The 17,667-nt window shown below is 40.7% G+C and overlaps 1 protein-coding gene across 1 annotated transcript in view; it reads right to left on the bottom strand.

The window, feature by feature from the left end:
• Thsd7b (thrombospondin type 1 domain containing 7B) overlaps nt 1-17,667 on the bottom strand; it is a 902,908-nt gene that overhangs the window by 11,610 nt on the left and 873,631 nt on the right. The window contains 6 exon segments of the mRNA NM_001191669.2: nt 2,074-2,266; nt 4,713-4,795; nt 6,965-7,060; nt 7,164-7,337; nt 8,538-8,697; nt 15,424-15,569. Of these exon segments, the coding sequence (NP_001178598.1) occupies nt 2,074-2,266; nt 4,713-4,795; nt 6,965-7,060; nt 7,164-7,337; nt 8,538-8,697; nt 15,424-15,569 (852 nt within the window).

Below are 17,667 nucleotides of genomic sequence, written 5' to 3'. Positions count from 1 at the left end.
AGGCAGCCATGGTGGCTGGCCTGACTGTAATCCCAGTGTGTGCAAATCAGAAACAGAAGGCCCCCAGAGCAAGCAGGTTAGGTAGACTAGCTGAATGCACTCTCTATGTCCAGCTGAGAGCTGCTGCTTCAATATTTAACAAGAGCAATGGAGGGATACACTCGATGATTGCCTTGGCTCTCCATACACATGTACACATGTGCATTCACACAAGCACATGTGTCCCACCACACGAAAACACATACAATCATGTGCTGGAACAGCACATGTAAACACACACTGAAGTGTTGCTATATCTTCACATACAGATCCACACATACATACATACATACATCATACACACATACATACATACGTGCACACAGAGTATGTGTCTATACATCTTTATGTGTGTGCATGCATATACATTTTTGCATGTGTTTATATACTTATGCACATCCATTTTTTATTTATTTATACATTGACACATATATCTGTTTACCTCTCCCCACACATTGTTGTCTTGTTGGCACTTTAGTTAGATCCCATAGTCTTTTTGTAGATTAGAGATTAAGGATCTCTCTCTCTCTCTCTCTCTCTTTCTTTCTTTCTTTCTTTCTTTCTTTCTTTCTTTCTTTCTTTCTTCTCTTCCTTCCTTTCTTTTCTTTCATCCTTTTTTCTTTCTTTTTATTTCCTTCTTTCCTTTCTTTTTTTTTGTTTTTTCTTTTGTTTTTGTGTTTTTGGTTTTTGAGAAGGGTTTCTCTGTGTAGCTCTATCTGTCCTGGAACTCACTCTGTAGACTAGGTTGGTCTTAAACTTGAGGTCTGACTGCCTTCACCTCCTGAGTGCTGAGGTTAAAGGTGAGTGTAGCACTCACACAGCCTGGCAAAGGATTGCTTTTGTCTATGCGGAGATTCATTCACTGTAACCTTATTCTGAAATTACGGAGATGAAAAGTACGCATGTCACATCATTTCCCCCCCTATTTAAATCTACCCCTGCTTTGCTCTTAAAGCTCAAATATTTGTAAAGTACTTTTGGCATAGAAGGGGATCAAAGTTGGAATCAGATGGGATGCTCTTTCTGAGAAGCCAGTGTATAAACCTGTTTCTCCCACTGGGTTGCCCACATCCTCTGTATCTGGGCTCTGGGCTTTGTTTCATTTCAACGTGGGACCATGGAACTTTAGAGATGAACCAAGGCTTCAGATCAGAAGAAAGTTTATCTGTTCAAGGTTTGTCTGTCTTCCCTGTCAATTTTGTGGCCTTGCCTGCTAGTTTGAAGGGTCTCACTTTGGAAAAGAGGTTAGTGTGAGGAGCACAGAGATGCTTGTCCCTCACAAAGCGGCACATGAGAGTCTTAGTCACCTGCGTCTCAAAACTCACCCCTGTCACTTTCTGGTGTGCCCCTGGTGAATTTACCTGATGCTTCCAGGTTTGGTTTTTTTTACTCTCTCCAACAAGGCTGATGGCTTTTAGTATGCATTCAGAACATTTTCTTTTCTGTTCATGGTAAACATTAATTTCTGAGCCCTAGAGGCTGGATGTTTGGCCTTGCCCAGGACAATCCTGCAAAGTGGGTCATTGCACTGATTTTTATAGTTAAAGGAATCAAGACAGAACCATTATGAAGTCATGCTTGTTTGAAAGCAGGTGGTTCAAGCCACAATATTGAATGGCCCACTTCTCTAAAAACTGGGTCTCCTTACCACCTCCCCAGTGCCTTTAAAATCACAACAGGTCTATGGGCATTTCCTGTCAGTTTCTATGATTCTATTCCACTTTCTCCTTTAATTTTATTTAAATGCACAAATCCAGTTATAGAAGCAGCAACAATTTACAAGTAAAAGACATTTTCCCAAGACACTTCCTTGTTCCTAGCTCACTACCTCTCAGACTATGATTGACAGGCTAATAAGCATCCATGAGAACGCTTTATGCTTAAAAAGGACCACACAACATAAAACCCTCAAATCTGAGAAATCTTGAGCTAAACCATGTCCTTTGTCCTTCTTGTCTTCCTTCCCTCCATCCCTTCCACTGTAAAAGCTCACCGGAAGAAAATTAGCATCCCTTATTCACAGCAGAAACACACCTGGGTCAAGAGGTTGAAGAGACCATCCTTTAAAAATATCATGAATCTTGGAGTTCACAGGTCGGTTTTTCCCAGAGAAGGTTTTCACATCAGCTTTTTTATCCTCTGAGCCGGGTACCTTCATGCAGTAATCCAGGAAGCCACTTGATCTCATTATCTCTGTGTACCCCTGCTCGCAGCCACAAACTCCACCCTACAGTACAGAAAATACATTTGTGGTTACATAGGCATTGTGAAAACGAATAAAGAAGTATTCAAACACCAGCGAAATCACTTATTGTTTGCCTTTATGTCTTGGAAATTCAGGGGTTTCAGCCACTGATTTACCAGAGGGATAAAGATCACATCCGTAATTCAATTTTCTGCATCTCAATGTCAGCCTTAAATGATTTGCCAGGTCTTTCCTTTTTCGAAAAGTTATTTTATTATTTATTTATTTCACTTATTCATTTTACATCCCTCTCAGTGGCTCTTCCCAGTTACCCCTCCCACCGTCTCTCCCCCATCCTTTCTTTCTCTTTGTCTCTGAGTGGGTGGGGATGCCCTGGGTATCCCCCCATCCTTTGCCAGGTCTTTCTAATGTGCTTATAATTCAGACATTTTTTCCAAGGATGACATCAAAGTTCTCTGAGAGTAGGGTGTATTAATATGGCGTTTCTTATCTTTCAGGGATGCTTATGACATTTTATCAAACCTTCATCCTCGACTTTCTCACAGTAGTTTTGGATGCCAACCCATAGCTTTCGGCTTTCCCTTCTTACTGCAAAGAAAGGCCACAGGTCTCTGCAGACATTTCCTTTGAATTAGGTGATGCCTGAGTGCTGTCATTACCCCAAATACTTGAAGCCTTTATCACCCTGCACCATTGGTGCTGAACTAGTCATGGCTGCCGTTCTGCTTCTAGGAGGGAGGTCCAGGTGGAGGAAAGAGACTTTATTGAAATCACATTTAAGGAAAAGATGCCATCTATCCATCACCCTCCATTACTCGTCATTGTCGCAACTGGAGTATCACCTTATAACACATCCCTGCTTGACATCACGACAGTGTGTCCTTTATATTTGCTTCCTGGTTTCTGGCCACTTTCATGTTATAATGAGTATCTTGGACAAGCTGACTATGATAAATGATGATAGACAAGGGCTCCTATCTGTCTTAGGAAGTGAATCAGAACGTAATTCCTCTTAGTCCAATAGACAGACACTGGAAAATCAGAGAAAAGAAGAACGGTGTGATTATCAGTCTTTATGACTCTGCCGGCATGGCTCCTTTCAGATAATTCACCTTCTGGCATTTTCTGAACAGATCTCTACTTCCTATGGCCACTTAAGCCAATCCTTACCAAACAGCTCGTCTTGCTGGGATCATCAGTTGTTGACTAAATTTGATTTTAAGGAGCGGTAGCTACTGAAACTGAATAAGGCACCTTGATGCTCTACGAAAGGACAGATGGCAGGCGGAGAAGCAAATGCTGTAACTAACTGCCCACAGTTCAGTGCAGAATAAAGCTATAACAACGCCCCGTATTTTCAGTTGATGGAAGTTTCACATGGTAGTGTTATTGAAGCCATCTTTACAAGACGAATATTCTTAGTCTAAGAAAAGAGCTGTATCTTGTTAGTTGTATGAGCCAAGGGTTTAGGGAAGAGTTATCTATGTTTTATCAAGTGTCCACAAGGTTGGGTAAAGGCAACTTACATTTTTTCAAACATTGTGAGGCCAAATAAATTTATTTCTTCCGTTTTCGTTTCTATTTTTCTGTAGATCTACCCATGTCTTTTCCGTGGTAAAGAATTAACCCATCTTGAATAAGAAGAGTCACGAAATATGACTGAGTGCCTAAATTACTTTCGTTGCATTCTTTTTAGGGTACACACACTACAAGAAGAAACCTGCCTCTTTAAGATATGCAACACAGCTTTAAAATATTATATATGCATTACAACTAGTAAGAGCCACTAATTACCATACCATGCACATTTGACATCAGTTCCCAAGCAGAAGTACGTGGAAGGGATAGAAAGGAAAAAAAAACAAAAACAAAAATCCTGCTTTACAAAACAATGATATATGCATGTATGTGCATATGTACCCCCCACAGCACATACTTATGCACACACAGACACACACACACACACACACAGAGCTACATGTATAGGCACACAACACATACATATGCACACACACACACACACACACACACACGCACAAAGACAAAGACACACAAGCATTTTTTCCAGTCATTTTTTAAACCTACTTTTTAGCAAACTAAAAACTCTATAAACATTGCAGTACCACAAATTTTACAAAATAAATGTTATCAAATAGGAATGACGTGTGCATATTTCCAAGCAGCATATGTTGAAAATGGAATGCATACATGAACTGAAACCGATTGTTGGAAGATGGAGCATTAATTAGCTGAAGGTACATTTAATAAGCTGCTGCCTTGCCAATTGTTCTCCCTCCAAGTGTCTCTAGATGGCAACGTAGGCACATAAAATTGCTGCCTGGACTTAGCAGAGGTTTAGGACCATATATATATATATATATATATATATATATATATATATATATATATATATATATAAAATCACTGAAATTATAATGCCTGTAGGGGAGCCTAGCATGTAACTCACCTGTGTGCAGTAGGAGAAAGGTTTCTTGCAAGCTGGAATGCATTGCCGAATAGCAGCAGGGCGTGCCTGAGGGGAACAGCCACCTACAAAGAAAATATCACGGTTATTTGCAGGCATATCTGTGATAATCATATTTAAAAGTTTGTTCTTCCTCCTCACACTGGGGACATAGTTACTGTTGATAACATCGTTATTATTTTATCATGGCTTAAATGCACACGTCAGCCTTGTGCTACAACCCTAGCTTTGTCACCACTCCGGGATATGTTTAAATGAGGCGTTTATAGTGTTTCCATGTTCATTGGCATCGAGAGTCTATCATGTGTCTGTAATTGAGGGCAAAGCCCGTGAACACCCAAATCAGTACAAGAATTGATGGCATCTCTATTTGGGTTCAAGAGTAGCAAACACAGCTGCTTAGAGATCATTCCATGCGTACATTGTCTCTCCAATTCCTGGGAAACCCAGCTACGTAACTAACTAGGCTGATTCCAAAGGCCATGTCACTCTTGCTCCAGGGGCCGCAGGGTTAAGCACAGTGGCAAGGATTTTTATATGAACCAGGCATAATAAACATACACAGTCACATATAAATCTCCCCCTTCAGCATCTGTGCAAAAGCAAAAGCAAAAGCATTAAGTCCTGGATGAACAGTCTGATGTCCGATACAGCACTTGCAGGTATCGTGCACATATCTGAGTAAACAAAAGTGACATGTGTCTCAACAGCCCGAATTCCACCCATGCACAATAGTGGCTTTGCCTTTCTTGATTCAAAGTGGTAACAGACATTAAGTTTCAAGATAATTAGTTTGAGAAGTTGATGCACTTAAGGGTAGTGTTTAAACTGTATTCGCGTGATGTCAGTCGAATTTATAGGCTCTAGTCTTTGCAATGCAATATTTGGGAACTAATTACACTTTATGGTGTGGCAGCTAGCAGAAAGGCTTCAGGCTCAAGGCTATACAGGAAGTGTCAGGCTTAGACATATCTGGGGAATGAAGCAGCCAAGTTGTCACTACTGCTCAAAAAATAAGACAACAGGCAACAAAATTCAAAACAAAACAAGACACAAAACCACTGTAGTCTGGAGGTAGCGCCTAGAGTTGAAACCTGGTCATGTGGATTTTGCTGGCGATGACCATAGAGTACCGGCCTATTTTACAATTGTGTTTAGGGGGAATATATCCACTCTTCAAACTGGTGGTCTCCAGGGAGGATTAACTCGCACAGATTATATAACATGCTTTTAGATTTTTAAGGGTGAAATTAGGCTCTAGTCATGCAATGCACTGAGAAGGTCCACTGGGCTATCAAAGCCCCCCACTCTGAAAGCTCTCTGCCCATGGTGGAGTAGGAGGCCATTTTGATTCCTGGGTAGGCATGCTTACAGACTACTTAGTTTTAGCTAAGAAAAAGAGGTAGCTCAGTATAAATTACTATATGGATTACACTATGGCTTAATACCAATAACGTGAAGGCATGTAAACAGGAGAAAGGGGGTGGCTGCGATTTTCCAGCCATTGTATACTTCTCCCAGCCTAGCATAAGGCTGTTTGTCAGTTGCAGTACTAAAGAAAAAATCAATGTCAATTTAATTTGCTTTGACAAGAGGACATCAAAAAAATCTTTAAAATTATTGAGAAAGCCATTTGTACAATCAAATTGTACCCTCTTTTAAGAATAAGGAATCTTTCCTTCAGACTATTTTTAGGCATTAAGTAATCGCCCTAAGCAGGAAAACATTCAAAATCAGCCTGCGGTGGGTAAACATGAACATCTATAACATCTAAATGTTTTTGGGTTGCAGCATTAACACCAAACATTTCGGGTTTAAAATTGTATGTTTATCAACACTGAGAATCTCGGCTGCAGAGAAGAGGGTCGGGAAGCATGCAGGACTGGAGTTGATCAGTGGGCTCCTCTCAGCCTGTCCTGAGGTGGTACAAGGTTTAACCGTTTAGAGACCACCATTTCAAACCAGCATGCATTTTCCTCAGATTTATCTGAGAGCATGAATTTGGGAGTATTTTACTGTGTTTGGACGGACCAGTTTGGCTTATGTATTTTATTATCTCATTACATAGGATTGTTTATTTTAAAGATGGGAGTGAGGGTCTAATGAAAGCCTGCCATGCGGACTGTCTAAGCAGCCTGCTCTTCAACCTTGCTTCAATTCACAAGTGAATTCCTCCACAAAAGCATACTGAGAGAGCTCTTTGAAGTCTCCACATGAGTCTTAGAAACGCATACCTGTGACATTAAGGCCGTCTGATCGCTGGCACCACACAGTCCGTTCGTTATTGTTCCAAAGACTTGCTTTCCATGTGTAGTGATAACATTTGCCACCTACAGGTGAATATGAAAACAGCAGTTCTGTCACCTCTTATCAACTACTGAACGAGCACCACCAATCAGTGCTAGTTAAAGCACGGAAACATGGTCTAGGTACCTGCGCATGGTCGTGTTTCTAGAACCTGTTGGGGGCAGCTATCTTGATTCTCGAAAGACTGGATTATGAATGTCCTTGACCTAGATTGGCGGCCCGTGGTCTCGAAGCTTCTTCCGTCAATGCAGGTTAGCTCACATTTGCTCCACTCCGACCATGGGGTAATGTGGCAGTCTCCTGCATAGTCACGCAGTGCAGGGAGCAGGAGAAACATGGTGAGAACAGGTACTAGACATCAGTGACGGGAATGGGGCATTCGAGGGGATATGCAAAGGGGGCATTTGAGGGGATATGCAAAGGGCAGGTGGTAGAAGTGTAGAGACATGGGAAGGTCCAAGTATTGACAGGTTTTCCAGCCTAAAAGCACTAATATTGGTAAAATCATTTATAGTTTAGTCGAGGCCAGCAAAAGAGTGCAGAAATTAGATCGCTATAACTCTGCTTCAAGTCACAACTGTCGCACCTCGAGCATAATGTGGCTATTAGATAGGAGGTGGGGAAAATCTGGGAGGAGCTGGTGGAAGGAAAATAGCACCCAGAATATACTGTATGAAACAGATCCATTTTCAATAAAAGGGAAATAAAACAAAAAATTAAAAAAGGAGATATAAAGATTATAATGACTTAATTTTCAAAGACCAGTATAGCATTACAAGATGAATGGGCACAGAAACCACGGAAAAGATTACTTAAGTACCCTATGCATAGACGCATTGACTTGTCACTGTAAGCATATGGGGTAGACAAATGGCACATAACTTAAGTATAAACATTTGCATGTGAATGATGTACCCTTAAATCTACATGGATGTATGTAACATGTAAATACACACAGGTATACACACATGCATATTGTATTGTAAGGTGGTATTTTGAGACCTTAAATTACTCAATGCAAGCTAAATTGCACTGTTAGTGTTAACATAAAGTAATCATCCTATGTTTCTAGCAATGGCCTTCATATCTACACAGAACCTGACTGTGAGTGAACTCACAGGGTCCTTGCCTCACTCTTGCTTCTGTCTCCCAGGATCATCAATGTCAAGATCCAGTCAGCACTTTGAGTGTTGGGCAATGTGCAGACACTGACGGACCAAACTGTTATCTAGATGCTGAATCCATTGCCCAGTGAGGCCAGTGAAATGAGATGGGATCCTAGCATAGTTTTTGTTTTCACAGTTAGTGCTGCTTTTCTTCCCATTCATTTTTTTCCTTACTCAGCATCTTTTAAAATGTTACCATACCCACAGTTCAAATGTGTTAAATCAAATAAGTAACTCAACATGGATATGATAGAGCTTCTTGAAGGAAAAAAAAAATCAGTGTAAATAAAAAAAATAAACGAGATCACTATTGGGGGCGCTGCTCATCGCACACCTGGGCAAGGCACAGAGCACAGCTGCTTCTGGAGTCCTTCTTGGAAGGGTACTTCTCCACACAGGGTGTCTTCCACTTGGACAGCTGTGTGGGATATTGAGCCATTGTGGACGACACAGGAAAAGCTGCGCACCTGGACTCCTTCCCCACAATCTCCACCCTAAGAGAGGAAAGGGTGACCCCAGAATTAGACAAATCTCAGAGTTGGGCTCCCTAAAGAAACTCTAAGGATACACAGCAGCTTCCTTCTTTTTAGAATTCCCCCTCAACTGTTGACCACAAAGCATCACTGAATTTCAGGGGTTGAAAGAGAAGTGTCGTAGGACACAAGCACTTGCTTTAGAATTTATGTCCCCAGAATAAGACCATTCACTCAGATAGAGTTGCCAAAGTGAGAGAAAAAATGCATAATTTGTCTCTGTGTATATGAGAACATAGTCTGATGTACAATCATTTCCCAGAGAACATGCACAGCCCCAGGGTATGAATTTCTCTTTAATTTTCCTAATTTTTTTCTTTGCTGAATTTGATCCTTTTTTTTTTTCCTTCACACAGATCAGGTTGGGATTCAAATAAAACTGATTTTTCTCCGTTGCTCCTCGAAGTGATTTTCCCAGCTTGGCTTCTGTCCTGAGTAAAATGCTCTGAGGATGTTTCAAGCTTGTGTCACACAGAAAGCTGGGCAAGGAGGGACATTCATACAGTGCCTCATAGAAACAGAAATGGAGAGTTAAAAGGCTTGGTGGTTATAGAGCCCAAGTGTCTTGTTCTTTCAGGTTTCGGCAGACACTCAAGAGATGGGTCTCTTCACTAGGGTTTCGATAAGGTGTTCACCTCAGAAGGAAGTCCTTTGAGAATTTGAATGGTTTCAGCCGACAGCTCCCTTTGCTCACACATACCTAGGAAGCAAAGCTGGAGATGGAGCTTCAATGTAAAGGAGGTTCTGTGCCAAGAGGGTGGTGGGAAGGGTCAGCTAGAACTGAAGCACAAAGAGGGAAGGGAAGCAAACCCAGGTAGTGCATTACACGCTGGATCCAGTGTCACAAACAGCTGCAAATGTGTTGGGGGTCATTCATAATGTCTTCCAGATGTGGCATCCTATACCTCAGTGCTACCCATAAAGCATAAAGGACCTGAGGTACAGCGGATGCATTTATGATGCCAGAAACTCTGTGAATCTGATCAGCGTTCATTCTGATATCAGTTCTCCTACACAGCCATGTATAATTCATGTCCATTAAGTCCAAAAGCTGGCAGAGAGCTGGTTTTCTATTTCTTTCTGTTCTTTTGATTACTCTGTGTGTCTTTTCTGCAAAGCGGTGGGGCAGGGAACGGGACTATGTCTTCATTCAGATGTTGTGTATCTACAATCATCTACCTGTAGGTGTAGAAACACAGCCCTCTACAGTAGACACTTGTATTTCATCCCCTCTTGGCCTTTTCTTTCGGCAGAGGATAGATATGGCAGTGTCTGGACCTTGGAGATGCTACAGCACTTGCAGAAGCAGAAGTGCAAAAAGACAAAAGCGTCAGTCAAAGTAGTCAGGATATCATTGGTTCTGGGCATGCAGTAGTAGGTGTCTGACTCCTCATGGGCCAGCTGGCATTGGCCAGGCATGCTTGCATAAGCTTCAGGGCATCAAGGGAGCTCGTGGGGCCTGCTAGAGAGAAAAGATGGCAGACCACCAGCTTGGGTGCTTTCCGGACAAGGCAAGTCAAGGATAATGACATTCAATCGTAAGAGTTCAGTTAGCTGTTGTTAACTGTGATCCAAAGCATCAGATTCCAGATATAAACATCGTAAGTGCTTAACTTAGATCATTCTGAAGAACACGACGAGTTTCTTCTGCTCCATCATGTCTCATACAAGATGTGAATCAACCCTTTTTGAACAGGTTCAGAACATTCCCACAGTCTATCTGCCAGTCACATGACAGTCCCCTGGTCATCAGATCAAATACTCTGGTATCACAATGCCCGAGTTCTAGTAGGCTTTATTTATTTAACTGCGGTTCTAAAGAACAAGGAAATAATGTTTGCAACCTCCTGGGTCTATCTTGTGGTTCTTGTTCTATCCAACTTAGAAATAAACTTCATTACAGGTGTTAATGTATAGGAAAATTATGCTAAATGCTAGGTTCGATATTATCAGATTTCACACATCCTCTGGGAATCTTGGAGGATAAATAAAATGGTCAACTGGCAAAAAAGTGGGAGTTTCAACTTGGGGCAACAGCAGTTGAAAGCATAAAGAATCCGAGGCAGTATATAAATTGGCAACACCAATTTATTATTTATAACAAAACTTTATTAGAAAATAAAAACTTAATAGCGATTATAGTTGATTGATTAAGGAGTCTGTTCATGTTACTTTATAACATAATACCTTAGGCTGAATAATTTGTAAGTGATGGATATGCACTTCTCATGGGAGTTTAAGATATTCAAGGTTAAAGTGCAAGTGGGTAGTTCATTATAGATGGGACTTCTGCATGTTCCCAATAGCAAAAGGACAGCTGCCCTCTTGGGTCTGTTATGAGAATAGAACCTTCCCACACTCCGCTACGGTTATCCCTCTTATGTTAGTAGCCAGTCTTATGAAGAGCCCAGACACATTACAGCAGAGTGAGATCCCAAACTGGATCTATCAAGGTCCTATCACTGCTTGGATCACTTCTATGGAATCCTTTATTTATGAAAAGTATCGTAATTTTAGGCCTAAATGCCTTTTTGGAGAAAAAAGTTTAACATCAACCCACAGCATAACATTCAAAACAAATGTACTAATAAAAACTCACTGTCAAAAATCGAAAATAACAAGAATAAACTAAAGTCCCTTTTTGGTGGGGAATGCTCCTTCATAACAGCGTTTTGAGGATGGCTCAGCTGAGGTGCGTTTGTGCAAATGAATATTAGGACTTTCTATACTCGGAAACAAGTCTAAAGACGCTGCAGCAGATGTGGGCTTTGAAAGTCCTTGATACCTTTAACTGAGGGGATGAATCGATGAGAGAGGCTCTTTTTTTGTTGTTTTGCATTTCCTATGGCAGCTTGTGTAGCAGTGCAGGAAACAAGTCTGCATGGGGATCATCTTAAAAACCAAGATAAACAGTGATCGGCTCCTGCTGTGTATCCTGGGATCAGCCCATATTCACCCTTAATCTCTTACACTTTTAAGGGCAGCTACCATATGAAAAGAAATAAGCATCAGAGTGACACTTTCATTCACGAAGCAAGCCCTCCCCTTGTGCAGAATTCACACACTATTGTCAGGGGAGGCAGACCCCAGCTTATTGGAGCAAGGAGGTAAACAGGAAGTGTTCCCCAACACAATGCACTGCCTTGATCATTAGCGGAGTTTTGTATACATTGGATTTCCCCCTCTACCAGATGTCAACAGTCAGATGACACTAATAAACCTAACTACAGTTTCAATCAAATTTATGGTAACAAATACATTCCACTGAGCTCTTAATTTATGTTAGGCACTATATTTAGTATTTCATATATGTTACTTAAAAAATACGTGCAAGAATCAATGTTCTCCAGTTTCAGGTTTGATCATTGAAGAATTAAAATTTTTGTAAAAATAAAATACTTCCAGACTGAACTTGCATAGGTTGCTTTTCTTTCATTATTTCTTATGGCATATAACAAAGCTTGCATATCTCATATATCTTAATAATTAGCAAAAGAATTACTGAAGAAATACTAATGTATACGGGTAAATGAAGATATAGGTTATATGCAAATACTACAGCAATTTATATGAAGGATTGGAGCCTCGGAAGGTGTGAGAATTGATGGGAGGGCGTTCAGGAGTTAGCCTATTTGCTGCTAGCATAAACTGGATGAGGAAATGACACTCAGAGCATTTAGATAATTACCAAGGGGAGGGCACATCTAAAATTTGCCAGAACTGCGAACAATATTATGGTTGCTAGACTCTAGGGTCTCAACTCTTCAGGAAAAGATATTAGTGGCTGAGGAGCTTAGGTAGAGCTAACAGAATCTGAGGGTGTTTTCATATATATATGTGTGTGTGTGTGTGTGTGTGTGTGTGTGTGTGTGTCTGTTTGTGTGTGAAAACAATTACAGTTTAAAAACAGCAAAAAACAGAATAAAATAGAAAACATAAAAATAAAGACCCCACCATGCCATCAGAAACTCTCAGCTGCCACATTCCTCCATCTGGTGGATAAATTCAGTCCATTTTTTGCTAATGCCTTTCTATGAAAAAGAGGCAGACTTGTCACATCCACAGTGCCATTTGCAAGCCTCCATCATTGTTGCCTGACACTTCCCAAAGTCAAGCAGCCACTGACATGCTATTACCACCATCAGTGACAGACACCCAGGGGGTTAGAACGTGTGCAGACAGGAGAAGCAGGGAAGTGTTGGGGAGAGATAGTCTTCCGTTGGGTGAAAAGTCTGCATGTATTTTAATCAGCAATGCCAAAAACTTAGCAATATGTTTAAGAAAAGACACTTTAGTGACAAGATCCTGAGTATTTGCTTCACAAAGAATTAGTATGCTTCAGGAAAGTCAGATACATCGGGAACTCAGGACAGTCAGCCCAGCGATTGTTCCTGAGTCCTTTCTTTTGTGGCTCTGCTATATTTATGCCTTTTTCCTTTGAGCTATTTTGCTTTTAAGTTACTGATTTCATCCACCAGATGGAGGAATGTGGCAGCTAAAAGTTTGTGATTATAGCATCTTTATTTTATTTTCTTGCTTTTTTTAAACCTTATTTTCATATATTTCATATATTGCATCTCCACTGCAGTTTCCCCTCCTTCCTCTCCTGCCAGTCTCCCCCTTTACCCCAGTCCCAATCCACTCTTCTTTCCTTTCCCTTCAGAAAAGAGCAGGCCTCCCAGGGATATCAAGCAAACATGGCATATTGAGTTGTAATAAGTCTAGGCAACTCACCTCATATTAAAGCTGGGCATGGCAGCCCATGCTCTTTCTGTTAGGGAATCCAATGAAAATACCAAGTCACAGAACTATAACATGTATTCAGAGGGGCTAGGTTAGACCCATGTAGGCTCCCTGATTGCCATTTCCATTTTAGTGAGTCCATATGAGTCTACATTTGTTGGCTCTGTGGGCTTTCTTGTGGTATCCTTGACTGCCCTGGCACCTACAATCTTTCCTCCCCTTTTTCTGCAGGATTCATTGAGTTCTGCCTAATGTTTGGCTGTGGATCTCTGCATCTGTTTCCATCTGTGATTGCAGGGTCTTTAACCAGCTTCAGATTCACCTCAAACTCATTGGAAAGAACACTGACTACCCCTGTGCAGGTAGGTACCCAAGCATAAAGTGAACTACAGTAAGGACATCCCTACCAAGTGCTGGTGGCTAGGACTCACCCTGTCCAGAATTTGAAGCAGTTTTGCCATTTTCTGAGGCAAAAGCCCACTCTTGTTTCCATGGGTCCCTGGGCCTCTAAATCAGTGCCGTAGCAGGGACGCCACTACCCAATACCCAGACCAATGCCACCGAGAGCCATGGTCACCACTCATCTTTGTCCCTGTGGTTCTGCTAGAAGGTCAACATGAAAGTAAAAGCTTCCATTGGGCATTTGCCCAACATGATCCTGTGAGACAAATTGCTGGGCTCTATCAAAGACTAAAAGATTGCTGATACTTGAGAAGTAAAAAGGAAGTTACAAAGGCAGATAGAACAGGAGTGTATGCTGGGTAATACTTGGAGTGTAGCCATTCTCTGTCCCTGAGCCTCTCCCCCTTTTCACCCTCCACCTTCTGCTTTTGTTAACTCTTCTTGCCCTCACCTCATAACGGCTCCTTACACTCCTTATTTACTCTCTCAAAGTTGTCATAATCATAAAGGGAACTATTTTATCCTTTTTCTTGATTTCAGTCATTTCAGATAATACTTGAGATGCCCAAAGACTTCAGAGAGATTTTCAGACACGTAGACTTTGAGCTGTTAGGCTTTTTCTGAGTCTATCAATCTGTATGACTACCTTATCTTCAAAACACAATACAAGACAAAACGGGAACAGGAAACAAGTGCCCCACATCACGTTGTTCCTCTGAGACCTGTTAAGAAACATGGGCATTTAATTTCAGCAGGATTACCAAGCTGCTCAACATGGCCATCCTGGCAGGGGCACTAAACATCTTTATGAGAATACTCTGGAGATTTCTTAATGCGTAATCAAAATTGTTGCCTAATTAAAATGTGCTTCAGAATATGAACCGAAGAATAAACTACTAAAAGACAGAAATAGAGAAAATCAATGCACCCTTCCTTAAGTTGGAAGCCAGAGAGGATACACAGTAGCAGATCTTTGCTGATCAAGCAGAAGCTCAGGGCCTGTGACATACGATGATGTCATTAAGCATTTATATCTCAGGCCAATAAAACAACAATTATTGAGGAAAGGGTAGTAACCTTGGTTAGCGTAATAAAGTTAGAATATAGCTTTCATCCCCTCATCATCTTCTGTCCGTTTGCAAGGCATTGCCAAAGCTGAAAGTTAACTTTTAAGAAACACAATCCGAAGCAAGCTGTGCTTTTCTACAGAGTCAGGGTTTTGCTTAATTAAAGAATGCTTTGATATTCTCAGTGAGCAAAGAAATAAAAACCATAGAACTCTCGAGGATGCTGAAGAGATTGGCAGTTTCGTGACCTAGCTTATTATAATCAGTGCCTAATGAATGGCTGTTTAGACTCTTAGCAGTGCCACTCTGTGTGAAACTAACTCACTTGCCTGCATTTTCCCATGTTCTCCGTTGTGTTAAAAATAACATGTGCCCAGAACCTGGTGCTGTGTAATTTATTCAATCATTGTACTTGATGACACAAGTGCTTTGTACAGACTGAGAAGCATTCTCTAAGTGTCATGGCATGACCTACCTCCAATTTACATGCAGACCAGTTGCCAAGGACCCAGCTATAGCAGGGTGTCACTGGGCAGGGTTTCTGCTGGGTGAGTTCTGTGGGGCATCGTCGGCCTTCTCCTTGGGTTGGCATAATGATAAATCGAGTTCGGCTCATTCGACCTAGAATAATAAGGGAGGTGTTAGCTATAGGTTAAAGTTTGGCTTGGAAATGGAGGGAAGAATTGTTGTGGCCTTGTACATTTAAGTTTTCATTATATGATACTCAACTCTGTCCTGCCCTATTCACTGTCTCGTTTCTGCCATTTCAGTTTAGATTTCTAGAGACATAAACTAGACTCAAGATCGATGTTTCAAAAGGCCCGAAAATTTTCCCGTCTTTACATCAGTTTTCAGGTCTGAATTCTGTATCTGTCAAACAGGCTGATTTTGTAAATGATGTAATGCAAATTTCTCTAACAAATATTTATTAATCTTTATTTATATTCATATTTATTTATATATATTATATTTATTTATATCACGATATCTTGCCATATATTAGCTACAGTGGTAAAATAGCATATATCTTCTGCTGCTAACAGAGGTACAAATAGACAGAAATAGCAAAAGGAGTATCTCTTTTTGTCTGTTAGGGTCTGAATTAGTAAGATATGAATGCCACATAAACCAAGTTACTCTAAGACACTCCACAGGAAGGTCACTTCTCAAGGGTCTCACAGTTTTCCTCAGTTAATTTGACAATTTTCCAAATGATTGTGGATCTGTTTATTTCTCCCTTCACCAAGCACAAGGAAAAACTGTATGTTGGCTTGTGCCATCATTGGTTCCTGAAATGATGCTTAAATGTATACAGATTCAAACAGAGGTACTCTATGTCACAGTGAAATGAAAGGGTGGATTTATGAGTGGCTAAGGAAATAACAGTCTCTTCCCATCACAGAAGCACTTCCAAGATAAGCTTAACAGACATGTGAATGGAGGGGCACAAACTGTCCAGTCAAGTCCCTTCTTCATTTTCCACGGCCATGAGACACATTTAGTTTAATTATTATGTCATACAATTTATCTTATTTGTGAATACGATATTTCTTTGTTACAGAGTGAACTATGTTAGCGTATTTGACACTTGTTTAAGAAAAATCAGTTTTTATGGGACTATGCACTGAAGCATCGCCCCGTGGTAGAATGAATCAGAGACAGTTTTCTTGAGAGGTTGAACTTGAAACAGAAGGGCTATCAGCAGATGAGCTGTGAGGAGAGAGTGCTGTGTATGGAGGGGCAGGGGTGACCAAATCTGAGGATCTGGTGCTAGAAGAATTGAAGGAAAGATCTAGAGAAAATGCTGGGTTCTTCTAGAAAACACGAAAGATCCCACACGTATATCCAAAGAGAAAGAGGACCATGTTTTTCTAGTTTTCTCTTGGAAGCTCGGGGTAGCATACATTCGTAGGACCAGGTCACTGTCAATCAGAATATTTTCACAGATTTGGCGGCTAAATAAATCTCCCTTTGAAGAAACCTGAAGAAAACCAGGTTGGTCCTGAGAATCTAAATTCCTTGGTGGTTGAGCCCCATCACTAACATTATCATACTCTCTATACATTAAGTACTAATTGAAAAGGGCACTGATTGAGAGGGCTGGGGTATAGCTCTGTGGTAGAACACACACCTAAAGTGTGTAAAACCTTGCATTGTCACAAAAAGATAGTGTCACTGAAAATTCCCAGTTGATTATGTGCTTATTTTATTTTTTTAATAAAAACTATATTACATTAGGTTATCTAAAATGTACGATAATATTATCAAAGAACTTATTGAAGTGGTATCATGTACTTGACAATATTCTAAACAACTTATCTGTTCTTACCCATATAATTGAACATTCCCAGAAAAAATTTTATCTGTCTGTATTACAAGGAAAATAAATCCTTGAAGCACCGGGGTCAGTTGTCTAAAGTTAAACATGAGAATAAGAGTCATAACTAGGATGCTTCAGCTACGCTCTCTGGTTGAAACTGCAAGAGATTGGGAGCTAACTCCAGAGGACGATTATGGGAGATATCAAAGGAACTTTGTTCCATTTGACAAAGGACTTTGTGTTGGCGATGATATGGAAGTGTTGAATTACTGTGCATCTTGAGCACAGAGACCCTGTATACACATTTAGACCTTTCCCAGAACCATTAAAATCAAGGTATAAGTCAGGCATCATTTACAAACTGCTATCCATTATAGCCTGTGAACACATTTGGCTCAA

This window comes from Rattus norvegicus, chromosome 13, assembly GCF_021556685.1.
Source record: "Rattus norvegicus strain SHRSP/BbbUtx chromosome 13, alternate assembly SHRSP_T2T, whole genome shotgun sequence".
In the NCBI taxonomy this organism is placed as follows: domain Eukaryota; kingdom Metazoa; phylum Chordata; class Mammalia; order Rodentia; family Muridae; genus Rattus; species Rattus norvegicus.
Note: the sequence above shows the minus strand (reverse complement) of the source record. Positions and strands in the feature narration are given on the sequence as shown.